General features: G+C 45.1%; 1 protein-coding gene across 1 annotated transcript; it reads left to right on the top strand.

Moving 5' to 3' along the window:
• Positions 1-12,860: 12,860 nt before the first annotated feature.
• On the top strand, positions 12,861-15,613 carry FZD1 (frizzled class receptor 1). Its single transcript, XM_028118908.2, has one exon. It carries the CDS (start codon positions 13,045-13,047, stop codon positions 14,986-14,988), a length of 1,944 nt encoding a protein of 647 aa, XP_027974709.1. The 5' UTR covers positions 12,861-13,044; the 3' UTR covers positions 14,989-15,613.
• The last annotated feature ends 824 nt before the right edge of the window (positions 15,614-16,437 follow it).

A 16,437-nucleotide genomic window follows, 5' to 3' on the forward strand; every position in this document is an offset into this window, starting at 1 on the left:
CAGAAAAATATGAAAAGACTAATACACTATAACCAAGTATATGAGGCTTACTCTAAGAATGGAAGGATATCTCAGCATTAGGGAATTTATTAATATAATTTACCATATTTATAGATTGAAGGAGACAAAACTCATATGATTATTCTACAGATGTTGAAATTTGATAAAATCATAACATGCCTTCTAACAAGTCTCAATATTAGGAATGAATGGATAGTGTGTTTCCTTAACATGATAAAATAAATATCTCTCATCTCAAATGTCAACTTTATCCTTAATAAGAAAACAGTAGAAGTGTTCTCCTTAGTCAAAAAGAGAACAATTATGCTTAAGAACACCAGTATTATTTAATATTATTCTAAAAGTACTTGCCAACACAATTAGATAAGAGAAAGAAATAAAATATAAAATAGCAAAGGGGAGGAGGTAAATTACAGCTACCAGAACATCTTAGAGAATGAACTGAAAAACTTTTAACAAACAATAAAGGACTTTGGTCTAGATATATTAGACAATGTATAGGAATACAAGTATTCTCACTTCTTACTGGTGAGAGTATAATCTGGTACTACTTATATGGAGAACAATTTGGAAAGAGTTATAAAAATTAAAATATGAGTAAACTTTGGCCCAATAATTTCATTCCTAGGAATAGATTCTTGTACTTGCACATGTACAAAATGATATAGGTCCAGGTTTTTTTTTTTTGCAGCTTTATTTGTAATACATGATGAGAAGCAAACACCCATGAATAGAGAACTAGTTGAATAAATTATGGTGCATCCTGCAGTAGAACATTATGTAGCCATTAAAAAGAATGAGGTAACTTTATGTGTGTTGAGTGTGGAATTATCTCCAAAATACATTAGTAAGTGATGAGAGGATGGTGTGAAACCATGTGTATGGTAACTTACCATCTGCATGTAAAAAGAAAAGAAATAGGAAAGAGCGCACATGCTTGTGCTTATATTTAAGTACCTAAGGAGCTTCCAAAAGTTGTTGTCTCTGGGAGTGAAACTGGGAGACTAAGAGAAAGGAGTGAGAGGAAGATTTATTTTTTTGCTATATGATTTTTTGTTATTGATTGGTAGTAAAACAATAAAAAAGCATTAGTAAAATAAAAATGCTTTTAAGAAGACCCAAAAACAAAGAAACAAAAACAACAGTAACACAAAATCCACTGCCTCTTTGAAGAAATAGAAAAGAAATCCATATGGAATCTCTTCAGTGGCTATTGCTGTGTAACAAATCACCCCAAAGCTGCATGGTTTAAAACAACAAAAATGTAACATGTCTTAGAATTCTGTGGGTTGATTGGGCTCAGCTGGGCAGTTCTTCTGCTCACAGGGTATAACTGAGATCACTCAGCGGGTGCCCTTGAATGCACAAGATGGTGCCTCAGCTCCAGGACCTTCCTGTGTTCCCTCTCAACATTCAGTAATCCTGGAGCTTCTTGACAGCATTGCAGCTGGCTTCCCAGATCACAAAGACAGAAACTGCCTGCCTTTGAAGGCTTAAGCGTGCAACTAGCGCAGTGTCACTTCCTCTGTGTTGTACTGCTGGTCAAAACCAATCTCTAGACAAGTTCAGATTCAAGGGGAGGGGAAATAGACTCCATCACTTAATTCAAGGAATGGCAAGGAATTTGTGGTTATCTTTAACCCCTGCAGACCTCCACATTTGCTCAGCTCAAATCACCACAGCTATTGAAACAGCTATTTAGAATTCCTTAAAGTGTTAAAAAATCTGGGTCAGATCATCTTATGTAACTCCTAATAGTTACTGTTTCTCCAAAAGAACAAAATAGCTCAATTTATGGCCTTAGGTTAATAGAACAGTAATTTTATAGACTCTTAAAATTCAAGAGCTGCTTTAAAAACTGTTTAAAATCCAGGTAGAATTTATATAGGTCTGTTTTATAGATGCAAAGATCAGGTGGCATATCTATAAAATCTAGAGAAAGTAGGTAAAGTGAATTTTAATCAATCTTTCTTTTTCAAAAAGAAAAGCCAATATATTTCTGTAAAGAAGATGAGTATTTCTGGAAGGCAAAAGCAACCATAAATCAGAGGTGTCAACAAGCTCTATTACTAACAGTAGAGAAGAACCTTGCCCAGGAACTCAGCAGTACCCTTACTGGCCACCAGGAGTTCCATTGGCTTCTTGGGAAGGCTGATGAAAGAGATGTGGGGCTCAAGATAAGGCTACCAGTCCACCAGAGTTCAGATATGCTGTTGGCTATAATCCAGCCTTCTCATGGGTCCTCAAATATGTCTTACTCCTTCTTAACTCTGAGTTTTTGGACCGTTCCTCTTTACTCTCTCGCCTTCCCATGCTTTCCCTTTTGGCTTAGCTAACTCCTCTTCGTCCTTTAGCTGATGAGTTTGTATTTCTAATCCATAGTGAAATTTTCTTTGGGCCTACCCACTTCCCAAAATTAGATCAGATGTTCTTGGGGTAATTCCTACTTCTGTTGTATAAATAATTTTGCAGAGCTGCCTCACCCCTTCTCTGGGATCTTAACCCACTATTCAGGGGTGACCCCCCAGCAACCATGTCTGTACAGAAAGAACAGCTTCCCTGGCTCTGATCAGTTAGTCCAGGGGCAGAAGCTACACTCAAGATGGACGAAAGACATTCCCTTTTGAACTGAAAGACTTGGGGTTTTGATAACTAAGTCACATTAATGAAGCACATCAGAAGGAAAAATCCATAAACTCCTACCAAAGAGGTAAAGCTAATTTGATTCTTGCTTAATTATCTCCTCCTTGGATCCTGCTAGACACCTCTGTGACCTTCCCATGTATCCCTTTCTTTGATGAAGCTATCCAGAGTTGTCTGTAACTCCCAACCAAAGATTTAACATAATTTATACCAACTGCAATGAACTTATGTATGCATGTATAATGAGTGGTTTAAGTATATGTTCTGTGTTCTTTTCAGTGCTACAATGAACGCTCTGTGAAGACAGGATAGATGTCTGCCTTATCTGGTGGTATATCTTGAACACCGAGCAGAGTGCTTGGCACATGGAAAGTGCTCCATGAATATATATTGAAGGGAAATAAATGGAAATATAAAACTGATGAAGCTCTTTGGGAAGAGACTTCACTATGTTTTGAGCAGGAGGCTTAGGGGACCATTGTGGGTTTAGAGTCCTTGTGGGTGAGAAATGCTTTGAATGGTAGCTCTTGTTTGAATTACTCTCGTAGTCACACAGCTCAACCTTTGGAAGACATCCTATATTATCTGATGGCAGAAAGAGTAAAGTACAAAGACCCTGTTTACCTTTGGATGCCAAGATGAGCTGATGGAGCTTTCTTACTATAGATGGAAAAAAATCTTTCTAAATTTAGGCAGTGCAGGGGAGGGGGATGGTAGCTCTGTGAAGCAGTGGATCCTGCAGGGCTGTGCGGCCCATCACAGACAGACTGGTGAGAGGGCAGCTTGGCAGCAGGAACAAGGCTGGCAGAGTCTCTGGCAGAGTCTCTGGTGGTCAGGGTGTGAGCACAGAACAGCCGTGACAGCCGTTTGCAGCAGGGAGAGCTGCTGGAGGTGGATGGAAACGCGGGGCCAGAGGCGATCTCCTTTCCTGACTACAACAGTTCCCTGGAAACAGGGCTGGCAGAGCTGAAATTTCAGTATCCATAGTGGTTCTAAAACCACACAGAGTTCTAGGGTTGCCCCCTACTCCCCAAGCTCTTAGCACTTCCAGGCTGGTGTCACAAGGGTAACACTAGCTTAGCTGCATGCTGGGGTATTCTAGTAAGAATTCCTGCAGAACACAGGTTTTTAATTCATCACAGAGTTGCGTCTCTTTGTAATTTTTTTTTTTTTTTTTTTTTTTTTTAGAACATGAACCTGCTAGATAACTTGGTCTGATGTGTGAAAATTGAGTTCAAAAAATGGGAGCTTTTTACTTCTGCACTTAAGCTACCTACTTTCTAATTGCCCTAAAAGATGAAACAACTTTGCATTAGAATATGTCTTGATAACAGCCCAATTCTTGATGCACAACCATCCCTGAACTTTGGAATGACATCTAACCGAGAGTCAAAGACGAAAGCCTGATTCCCACCCCACCCCTCCCCCCCCAGTAGTCACAATACAGGAATCCTCAAGCCTCATGACTCACTCCATGCTTCTTGGGGAAGGTTCCAGCTCTACCAGTTCGAGCTTGTCCAATCCTGTCGGAATTATTTTGCCAGTGTACAGGTGTCTCTGTAGGGGTGAAACATTTTGTTCAGTTGCTCAGAGTCTGAGACCACAAAATCTGTTTTAATAGCAATTTTATGCAAAACATTTTTTTTTCAGTATTGGTGAGGGCCTATAGCTTTAAAATTTGTGGTTAACAGTTCTTAAAAAGCTTTACTGTAGTTAGCTAAGGAGGAATTATACAGCCCAGTGGTTAAGCCCCTATAGTCCACAGCTAGACAGCCATGGTTCAAATCTCCCTTCACCTGTTCATTAGGGTGTGACTAGTTCTTAATTCTCTCTAAGCCTGAGAAGTGAAGATAATAATAGGACATCCCTCAGTAAATGAATGTGAGAACCAGCTAGCACATAGTAAGCACTCAGTAAATGTTATTATTAAAACTATCTTTAACCCTGGAATATAAATTAAAGTTATTTTATAGATTCAGATTTCTTCATATGGCAGGTTTTAAAAATTGCTACAAATCCTTTTGACACTGTTCCCCTTGAAGTGGCATCCATGTCCCTTCCATTTGAATCTGATCAGGCTTGTGACTGCTTTGACCATTAAAACATGTTGGAAATGACACTGTGTGGCTTCCAAAGCTAAGTCATGAAAGAACATGCAGCTTCTGCCTCATTTGCTGAAACATTGAGCTGCCATGTACCAAGTGTGACTACCCTAAGGCTTCCATGCTGGAGAGGTGACTTGTATCACTCTGGCTGACAGTCACATCAGAGCCCAGCCACCCCTGCCTTGGGGCCAGGCATTTTGGAAGTGGATTCTCCAGTCCCAACTGTTCCAGCCGTCAAACACCTGAGTCGCCCCCCAGCGTTGGAGTCCTCCCAGCTGAGTGTCCCCATTTCGTGGTATTCAGAGAAGTCATTACCGCTGTCCCTGTCCAAATTCCTGAGTCCATGAATCATGAGCGCAATAGAATGGTTATCATTTTATGCCACCACATTTGGGGTGGTTTGTTACATAGCAAGAGTTATATGGCACATTTAGAAAATGATGGATTTAGGGGTAGTCATGGGGTAAAGGGAAAATTTACCCCATGGGAAGATCAACATAGTTAGATCTAATCTTGATCTGTGTGCATACTTTCCAAATATTTGTCAATTTTTAATGATGGCAAAGTTTACTCTCTTCTTTCTAAGCTAGGATGCCTGTGTTAATCCAAAGGGCTGGCAGCAAACAGAATGCCATATAAACTCCACAGACTGCAAGGCCCGGAGGGGAAGTACACTAGCCCATGTAGCAGAGACTTCGCTTACTTCTGTTCTTGAGAGAGCTGAGGGGAAATGAAAGCTGAAAAGAAAAGCCCTTGGTTTAAACAGACGCGACTGCATTCCAACCTATCAGATCAATAATGCAGAGATTCTTCAAATCAATATGCTGAGGCAGTTTTATCAAATGCACTTGCCTATTGATTAATATTCTGACTTTTAAATGTAAATATCCATACCTCTCTGTTGTGATCAGAATTACAGAATATTAAAGCCAGCAAAATACACAATACCCATTTAGATTATCACCCTAATTTTATAAACGAGGAAACTGAGGTTCAGGGAAGCAAGAAAACTCACTAAGATAAAAGAAGTGCTTTTTACCCATCACTGAAGAATATTCCAATGTCCAGGACTTTCTTCTGAGGCAGAAAAATGTAAGAATGGCAAGTACATCCCCTAGGGGTGTACCCCATTAAATCAGGTCACAAGAAAGCTATATTTTTAGTCTATTTTTTTTGTCTCCTTATAGAAACACCTTCCTGCACCTAAGACATACCATTATATCTTGGTTCTTATTATGGGTGGGTATTAGAAATGGCCATCTGACACTGCCCTATGGTGTTTGATATCCTTTATACTAAAACATCCAAATAACTTAGAGCTAGGTTCTTGAGCAGAATTTTCTATCCTCTAATGAACTTTCTTTAATTAGGTTACAAAAGCTAGGGAATTTATCTTGTTTCCCTTGGCATGCTGCTGTGGTAATGCAGGTGGTAACTGCATTGGAATTCTGGTTTCCCCACTGACAGACTGTGTAAGCAAGGCAATGTCTTTTTTTTTTTTTTAACATTTTATTTATTTGAGAGAGACAGAACATGAGCAGGGGGAGGGGGAGGGGCACAGGGAGAGGGAGAAGCAGGCTCACCGCTGAGCTCGGGGCTTGGGGCTCAGGGCTCAGGGCTCGGGTTCGATGATGCGGGGCTCCATGTAGGGGCTCCATGCGGGGGCTCGATGCCAGGACCCTGAGATCGTGACCTGAGCCGAAGTCTGGACACTCGGTGGACTGAGCCACCCAGGCGCCCCTGAGCAAGGCAATGTCTTAAGCTTCCATTTCTGCTTCTTAACTGAAGCTCATCATCTTGCTATCTCCATCAGTATTGTTGTGAAGATTAAGTCAGGTACTATGATGATGACAACTTTCATGGGGGAAAAATGCTTTCTTTTTCTTTTACTTTTTTTCAAGTATTAGGATCTTTTTAGCCTTAGATGTCTAATAAAGTACAAATAGCCGGGTGCTGTTCTTTACCCCCTGGCCAAAGAAATGTTGTCAGATCTGAAATGAGATGCCTGGTTGCATGTTCCATTTGTTCTTAATCATAGTCCCAAAGATGTTATCTTAAGAATTTTTACTAATACTTTAGAAACCATGGATTGACTTCCATGTTACCTTTGGCCAGAAGATTTCAGGTTAAGGCAAGAAACAAATAAACAAACAAACGAAAAACAATTTGATTACACTATGGTTTTAAAAGATGCACAACATTATCCCCCCCCAACAAAAAAATGTCAGGTTGTCCAGAAATGAGAGCAGAAAGGCTTGCTTACGGAGGCACAAGTTTTACTTGTTCTCTTAAAAACTTCTTTCAGCACCAAAATGATTCCAAACTCTGCTCCCCACATCTTAGCCAATCAGAGAGGCCTCTTTCAGCTCATGAAACATATGGTTTTAATTTACAAGGGATCATCTATATTTCTTGCCCAGGGCCTCACAGAAGGACTACATTTTAAATCCATTACAAATGCCTATATGTTTTGCAAAAGTTTTCCCAGAGTATACACTATTTCCAATTGCCTAACGACAACAGACTAATTAAAGCAGAGTCATGAGATGGCTCTTTGCATCTGGTCTTTGGAGAAACTGAGACTTAAGTAATGTATTTAGCAAAGTCTTCTTTTATAGTTTAATCTTTGACTTACAGGATGAATTTGGGTAATTATTATACTAGCTTGTTGATGATAATTCAGTGATGGTGATTTCTCTTTCCTTCTATACTTCTATTTTTTAAATGTGTTTTGTGAGATTTGTGTACAAATAATCCACAATTCATATTTAGACCTACCGAATATACCCATCCATGTTAAATTATGGAGTCTTACTATGTTCAAAATGTGCATTCTAGCAAGTTATAGCTGACTGTCAATAGATAAGTCAGTTTAGGATCTTACTATGAGTCAGCAATAAGTGCCCTGTAAGATAAAAGTCAAGATAATCAAACTTATTGTCTCTTTTGATAGGTTGTTTTAGGAAAAGCAATATATATTTTTTAAAAAGATGGACTTTTCAAAGAGAGTTTCTAAATTGAGGCTCTGTGTATAAATGAATCCAAAAACTATCCCACCAATGTCAAGTACAGATTTGTGTGAGAATGAAGGAAAAAAGGAACAAAGAAAAGACACTTAGTTTTAGAATTGTTGCAAAAGAATACAGATGTTTGGGAAGACAAGTATTAGCTTATGCAGAAATTCCTGGGTCGGAAATTCAAGAAGGAATAAGGTAGAGATCTAGTATGAAAGCTCAGGCAGCGTCTCTAACTTCCAGTGTCCCTGCAAAGGCAGTATGATAGACTCCTAGGTGATGCCTCCCAGGTAGGAGGGAATAGCATAGTCTGAGTTTTCTCTATCACTATTATCTCCCTAACCAATCAATATCACTTCACTAGGAATTCAAAGAAAAGAGTGAACTCCTGACAGGTGAGATACAGAGGTGAGAGTCCAATCTTAGAGTTTCAAACTATATTATGTCTTATAGGTTCAAACTATATTAGGTCCAACCCAGCATTTCTCAAACTGCATTCCACAGAGCACGAATGTCAAGCAAAATATTTACATTCTGGGTCCCAGCAATGATATCCCTATTATCCTGGCATAGAAAACTATGTTAAATACTGAGGAATTACCGTGATCTGCACATCTCAGAAACCACATTTTCTTCTATGATTTTTAGGAGTAGACGTATTCATATTCTGTTACTCAATGGAAGCCCATAGACTTTCGTCAGACACAAGGCCTACTCTGGTACTTACTGGCTATAGACCCTTAGACATGTTGCTTAACTACTTTGAGCATTAGACTCTTCATCTATTAAAAGAAGATAATAATTAGTACCTTACTTCAAAGAGTGGTAAAATTTAAGTGACAAAATGTAGGGTACATTAAGAAAAACAATGCCAGATACATATGATTGATGCTCAAAAATATAGCCTTACCCCGTGTTATATCTGTTATTCAACAAAGATACTTCAAGCCTTCCACCCACAAGCCAGCAACAAAACAACTCACCTAAAAGTTCAAGGTCCGCCAGGTTGCATGTGGAGTATTCACCTAACTGCTTGCGTGTCCATGTGCACTCAAGTGTATGTAATTGGAACTGTATCTCTAGCCCTGGTAATTATCCATATTCAGCCTGACATAAGCAGTCTGGAGAAACTTCAGAAGATTTGGGAAAGGCCTGATAAAACAAGATCTTTGATATAAGAAGACTTGACAGAGTCTGAAGCTTGAAGAACCGATATCGAGGAGGAACTGGGTTATGTTTATAGTTCTTGCCTAATTGAAATATTTTTATTACAAAGTTCATAATAGTTCATACTTATTTAGTCATTTTTTATCTGTGGATCTCAAACCTTTCCACATCCTGAGAAAATAATATATTTTAGATTAAAGTAAAAACAGGCCGCTCATATTTCTCTTCTAACATTTTTTTATCCATAGCCTGCATTACCTCCCCAAAAGACTTTCTATAACACTAATTGTCATTAGTTCCAACTCTGAACTGCTCTTGATTTTAATAGCTTCCTCTATACCACAAAGGTTTAATAAATGAAATACTGGATTGGTGTAAAATAAATAGAAAATCTAGGGTTTTTTAACTTTGGAAGACAACTCTCAGGAAAAGATTTCTTTTTTAGTTTTATAAGGTCTTTTTTTTTTTTTACACAATCCGCCGAGAGAGAACTGCAAAAAACTGACTTTTTAAAAAAATTAAAAGAATGATAACTACTCAGAAGAACATAGAAAGGGCTAAAATAAGCATCTAATGAAATTCAAACCAAACAAGGCCAGTTACTTGAAGTTCGTCCCTTAACATTTCTGGGTCTAGTGTTTTTCATTATAAACAGGAGAAAATCAGCTAGTTCCTAGGTGATATCTTTAGTTCCTTCTAGTTCCATGATCTGGCAAAAAAATACTTTTTTTCTTCTCTTTCTCTTTCTTTCTTTTTTTTTTTAAAGATTTTATTTATTTATTTGACAGAGAGAGACACAGCGAGAGAGGGAACACAAGCAGGGGGAGTGGGAGAGGGAGAAGCAGGCCTCCCGCTGAGCAGGGAGCCCGATGCGGGGCTCGATCCCAGGACCCTGGGATCATGACCTGAGCTGAAGGCAGACGCTTAATGGCTGAGCCACCTACGCGCCCCTCTCTCTTTCTTTTTTAATTCTAATAGCATTTCTGAGCCTCCTCCCTAGTAAACTTCACTGTCCAGTGGAAGATAAAATAAGCTCAAGAATTTCAATAGAACAACTTTTGAAGCAGGAGAGTGTCACCTACTCTGAGGAACAGAACTGAACACTCTGCCTTATTCCCTGTGCCCCATCCTGTGGGGGAGAAGAGGGTTTGGAGCAGTGGTGTTGGTGTATGCTTAATGCATGTGATGCTTCTTGGTAACTAACACATTAGAATAAATTCACTTTTCACTCAGCCAGTCACCAAGAGTGACCTTGAGAGAATGGAACACAAGATAGGTCTTTACAAGACAGGAATGGTAGAAGGAAGATGTTGGTAAAGTTTCTTGGTAAAGTTTCTAAGTATGGTATGCTATCAGCAGAAGAATGAACATCAGGACAGAAGGCTAGAGAAAAAGTGTCCCTGGGAAACTGGTAGGCCAGGATGCTGGAAGGTAAAATGAACAATTATGGACTATGAGTGCTCAAAGGATCTCAGAGAGCACCTTCTTTTCAATAACAAAATTTTTCATGAATTATTGTCAATACACACACACTCACATATGATACCTGTTGTACATTTAGTACCTGTTGCATTTTCTTTTTAAAAAATATTAGGAACCCAGAAGTACTTTAAAACAAATGTATATTTTGTGAATTTACTACATCCATGACTGTTTGAAAAACAATAATATATGTATCTGAGACAAACAGATGTCATTTTGGTTTAATGGGTGAAGATACGACTACACATTCTTGAGAGACACCAACATGCTTGGTGATGAAATTCACAGTGCCCTGTTAGTATGTGGTACAAGTACCACCCATCTCAAGTGGTGACCTTGATGTCTAGACTAATGTTCAAGCTTCCCAAGTGACAGCGTGCCCCAGGTTCCATCTTTCACAGCCATTCTGAGACCCCCACCCCCAACCCTGCGTATGTGGGAGAAAGTGACCCTTCAAAAGCTCCCTATTGTCTGTATACTGTTTAGCCCAAACTTTTTAGTATGGACTAAAACTTTCTCCTGCCTTCCTTACGATATCTCAGCCACAGTCACTCCTCACCCCCACTCCCTTCAGCAATTTAAGTACTTCAGAGCTTCTGTCTTTTGCACCTTCCACCCACCTCTCTATCAGAACACTTACCCATTTCCACTGGCTGGCTGCCTCCCTCCTCCGCTGAGCTCATTCAGCTTTGAGATGGACAACAGGCTAACTGATCTACCTTTCTATGCCCCACTGCACTTTGGCCTCCTGTAAGGCTGAGCCATGTCTTACACATCTTTGTATTCTACTACCTAGTATCACTTATAGCATAAGAGGTGCTTCCTAAGTGTGTATTAAACAAATGAATGGATAAACAAAAGATAGCAAATAACTGTAGAAAAGTATCCCGAGAGTCTAATCAGAGGCCAACAAATCCTAGGTGGAATTAATAATACAATGGCACTTCATTGATAAAACTGAGTCACCTCGTTAAAGCATCATTAAAAACAAAAAACAAACAAACAAACAAAAACCGTAGGCAGAAGACAACAAGAATGCAAGCAGGCTGAGATGGATTGTGTTGTTTAGAATTAGGAAGGGAATGTGCAGTCAGCTCTTTTGCTTTCAGACTTCTCTGTATTGTTTGTTAAACTGGCATCCCCAGCTCCGCATACCGGTGGAAGACCACCACGCTGCAGCCCAGCCTGTGGCTCCTAACTGGCCCAGATCTGACACTCCCAGGAGTGGCCCTTGCGCCATGGGCGTCCCCGGGTTTTGGAAGGCTCCTAATAGCTCCCCAACAGCCCAGGCTGTTCGCCAGCGATGCGTCTGCTCCGGTCCGAGGCACTTCTGCCGTCCCGGGCAGCGAGGACGCTCCGAAGAGAGGTCGTCGGGTTCTCAAGATTTTCTCTCTAAAGATCTAATAGATATCCTTCCGTTGCTTCTGTTTCTGACTTGATTAAAGAGGAGAAAAAGGACAACAAGAAGGATAATAGTAGCGGACGGCGCATCTGGTTTTACTTTTTTCAATTCCGTCAAAGTTTGTGTTTGTGTTTTGTTGTTGTTCTTCATTTGACAGCGATCCCGTGAACTCCTCCTTGGGGAAATGGCGCATCCAAAGCCCGCCAAGCCCAGGCTGAGAGCTCTAGGACTTATTATTGTAATATTTTAAACAAAACCTCGACAGACAGAAACTCAAAGAAAGCCGTGCGCTCCTTAAGTCAAAGGCATCTGTTCTGATGGCTGCGCTCGGTTTGCTGTTTGTAACCAGCGTTAAGAGCAGGATTTTTAAACATGAAAATGGATAAAAGAAAAGAAAAACTAAGTCCCGGGGTCCGCCGACTCCTATTCATTATCTCCAACAGCATATGGGACCATTCTCCCACTAGTCCTCGCCCTTTCTTCCGCAAAAGGAAAGGCAACCAAGCCTGTCCCGCTTCATAGCAAACCCACTCTTTGTGCCTGAGCGGTGCCTCGGCCACCGCTACTACTTCCTCCTCCTCCCGCCCCCTTCTCCTCCCGCCCGCCGCCGACTTTCGCTCAGGGAGGCAGGCAGCAGGCGCCCTTTGCGCCGGGAAGCCAGTGCCGCGATTGGGCGACGGTCCCTGAACCTCCAGTTCCGCGTCGGTTTCAAGGCTCCTCCCTCCTGGTGAAAGACAGACTGCGGGGCGCCTGGAAACCGGTCCGAGGGCGCGCGCGAGAGAGGAGAGCGAACGAGTTGAGGGATTGACACAAATGGTCAGGCGGCGGCGGCGGAGAAGGAGGCGGAGGCGCAGGGGGGAGTCGAGGCCGCTGGGCTGCGGAGAGTTGCACGCTCTACGGCGCCGCGGCCACTAGCGCTGCGCCGCCAGCCGGGAACCAGCGAGCCAAGGGCCAGGAAGGCAGGACGCGACCCCGGCGCGCCGGAGCCACCTGGGCTCTCCCCGCCGCCCACGCTTCATGAATCGCAAGTTTCCGCGGCGGCGGCGGCTGCGGGACGCGGAGCGGGAGCCGGGGGAGCGGGCTGAGCGCGGCTCGGGCTCGACGGAGGGCACCGGCGCGGAGGAGATCTCCCCGGCCGCAGGGGGAGCCGCCGCCGGCTGCGCCACTGCCAGCCGCAGCCGGGCGGCGCCAAGAAAGGAGCCGAGAAAGTATGGCTGAAGAGGAGGCGCCTAAGAAGTCCCGGGCCGCCGGCGGCCGCGCGAGCTGGGAACTTTATGCCGGGGCGCTCCCGGCTGGACGGGTGGCGGAGGGGAGCGGGGACGCGGACAACCGCCGCCGCCGACGCCCCCCAGCTGATTCTGGACGCTTGGCGCGCGGGCTCCTGCTACTGCTTTGGCTCCTGGAGGCTCCGCTGCTGCTGGGGGTCCGGGGACAGGCGGTGGGCCAGGGGCCGGGTCCGGGGCAGCAGCCCCCGCCGCCGCCGCCTCAGCAGCAGCAGAGCGGGCAACAGTACAACGGCGAGAGAGGCATCTCCATCCCGGACCACGGCTACTGCCAGCCCATCTCCATCCCGCTGTGCACGGACATTGCGTACAACCAGACCATCATGCCCAACCTTTTGGGCCACACGAACCAAGAGGATGCGGGCCTCGAGGTGCACCAGTTCTACCCCTTGGTGAAGGTGCAGTGCTCGGCGGAACTCAAATTCTTCCTGTGCTCCATGTACGCGCCCGTGTGCACCGTGCTAGAGCAGGCTCTGCCGCCCTGCCGCTCCCTGTGTGAGCGCGCGCGCCAGGGCTGCGAGGCGCTCATGAACAAGTTCGGCTTCCAGTGGCCTGACACGCTCAAGTGCGAAAAGTTCCCGGTGCACGGCGCCGGCGAGCTGTGCGTGGGCCAGAACACGTCGGACAAGGGCACCCCGACGCCCTCGTTGCTGCCGGAGTTCTGGACCAGCAACCCTCAGCACGGCGGCGGGGGGCACCGTGGCGGAGGCTTTCCGGGGGGTGCCGGCGCGTCGGAGCGAGGCAAGTTCTCGTGCCCGCGCGCCCTCAAGGTGCCCTCCTACCTCAACTACCACTTCCTGGGCGAGAAAGACTGCGGTGCGCCCTGTGAGCCGACCAAGGTGTACGGGCTCATGTACTTTGGGCCCGAAGAGCTGCGCTTCTCGCGCACCTGGATCGGCATCTGGTCAGTGCTGTGCTGCGCCTCCACGCTCTTCACGGTGCTCACGTACCTGGTGGACATGCGGCGCTTCAGCTATCCGGAGCGGCCCATTATCTTCCTGTCGGGCTGCTACACGGCAGTGGCCGTGGCCTACATCGCCGGCTTCCTGCTGGAGGACCGAGTGGTGTGTAACGACAAGTTCTCCGAGGATGGGGCGCGCACAGTGGCGCAGGGCACCAAAAAGGAGGGCTGCACCATCCTTTTCATGATGCTCTACTTCTTTAGCATGGCCAGCTCCATCTGGTGGGTGATTCTGTCGCTCACCTGGTTCCTGGCAGCGGGCATGAAGTGGGGTCACGAAGCCATCGAGGCTAACTCGCAGTATTTTCACCTGGCCGCCTGGGCTGTGCCGGCCATCAAGACCATCACCATCCTGGCGCTGGGCCAGGTGGATGGCGACGTGCTGAGCGGGGTGTGCTTCGTGGGGCTCAACAATGTGGACGCGCTGCGCGGCTTCGTGCTGGCGCCACTCTTCGTGTACCTGTTCATCGGCACGTCTTTCCTGCTGGCCGGCTTCGTGTCCCTCTTCCGCATTCGCACCATCATGAAGCACGACGGCACCAAGACCGAGAAGCTGGAGAAGCTCATGGTGCGCATCGGCGTTTTCAGCGTGCTTTACACGGTGCCAGCCACTATCGTCATCGCCTGCTACTTCTACGAGCAGGCCTTCCGGGACCAGTGGGAGCGCAGCTGGGTGGCCCAGAGCTGCAAGAGCTATGCCATCCCCTGCCCCCACCTCCAGGCGGGTGGAGGCGCCCCGCCGCACCCGCCCATGAGCCCAGACTTCACAGTCTTCATGATCAAGTACCTTATGACGCTGATCGTGGGCATCACGTCAGGCTTCTGGATCTGGTCCGGCAAGACCCTCAACTCCTGGAGGAAGTTCTATACCAGGCTCACCAACAGCAAACAGGGAGAGACCACCGTCTGACACCCGGGGGCTCAGCCCATTCCCAGCCGTCGGCTTCGTCCCAGCCATCCCCATAAAGCCGGCCCTGTGGAAGCCTTGCCAAACCTGGCTACTTGAGGCTTCCTCACTAGCCGTTCACTTTTCGCAGGCTCCTTTTTAACAGCACAGCTCCTGCAAAAGCTTCCGTCCCTGGGGGCAAACGGACTGGAGGGCCCGACTACAGCAGGGGGGATAGACAGACCTCTCTCGTTCTCACACTCTGGTACCAGGACTGTACGCTTTTATGATTGTAAATAGCCTGTGTAAGATTTTTGTAAGTATATTTGTATTTAAATGACCGATCACGCGTTTTTCTTTTTCTTTCTCTCCCCCCCCCATTTTTTTTGGTTTTGTTTAAATTTTAATTATTTAGGGCCGTTTAACCATTTGAAGCTTTTCCTTCTTTCCCTTTTCAAAGCACTGCAGAGGTAAAACGGGAGCTCGCGGTGCTCTCGCTTGTTCTGGCGCGCCCCTCCCTGCGGCAGTCCGGGTGCGTCTGGGACTGAGGGGCCCGGGTCACTTCCCGCCTCCTCTTTCTACTCCCCCCTTTCCCTTCAGTGCTTGGGGTCAGGTCTCTTTAGATACAGAACTCCACGGAGCTTCCAAATCGCGGGGGGGAGGGGGGCGGGCGGAGGCCTCTGCCCATCCCAGGTGTTTCCTTGTGGGGGGAGGGGGGCAGATTATGAAGGCCTTGTCCCTTTGACTATCCGAAACTGAATTTTTCACCGTCCAGAACCCCGTGGCTTCGAGGAGGCCCCCTGGACATGGGCTGTGGCAGTCCCGGCCTTCCTCCGCACTGGCCTCCCGACTCCCAGGCACTCCCTCCTTCCACCTAAGTTGGTTAGAGGGTGAGTGGGATAACCATTGCCAAACTTTTTCATGTCTAATTTTTGGGGGATGAGCTCATTTCATTCTCTAGTGTCTAAAACCTGGTATGGGTTTGGCCCACGTCATGGAAAGATGTGGTTGCCGAGATTTGGGAAGAGGCACGAAGCTTTGTGTGGGTTGGGAGAGACTGAAGATGGGGGTTGTAAAGTGTTAATTCTAATTGCATACTGATGCCTGGCAAACTGCCTCTAGGACTGAGAGCCCGCATTTCGGTTTTACCTTCCTGTAAAATGGAAACATTCGGTCACCTGGAAAGCTTTGTTAAGGAGTTGATCTCTGCTTTCCTTAAGAGGACAGCAGGACCTAAGCTGAATAGGAAAACTTGAAGGAGATTTCGGTGTAATGGACTTCCTCCAAATGAAGTGCTCCTTTCTTTTAACCAAATAATAATTAGACGTATATGAGAAACTTTACAATGTAAAAGTTGTATACTTTTCAACATGTTATGATGATGATTATTCAGCAACACATTTTGAGGGAGGAACAATCCACATCACTAAAAATAACCTTGTAAGATGCCAGGAGGTAAAGAAGGTGGAATAA

The sequence above is a fragment of the Eumetopias jubatus genome, unplaced genomic scaffold (assembly GCF_037043125.1).
Source record: "Eumetopias jubatus isolate StellerSeaLion01/CBP00866 unplaced genomic scaffold, mEumJub1_p1.0 scaffold_14, whole genome shotgun sequence".
Classification (NCBI taxonomy): domain Eukaryota; kingdom Metazoa; phylum Chordata; class Mammalia; order Carnivora; family Otariidae; genus Eumetopias; species Eumetopias jubatus.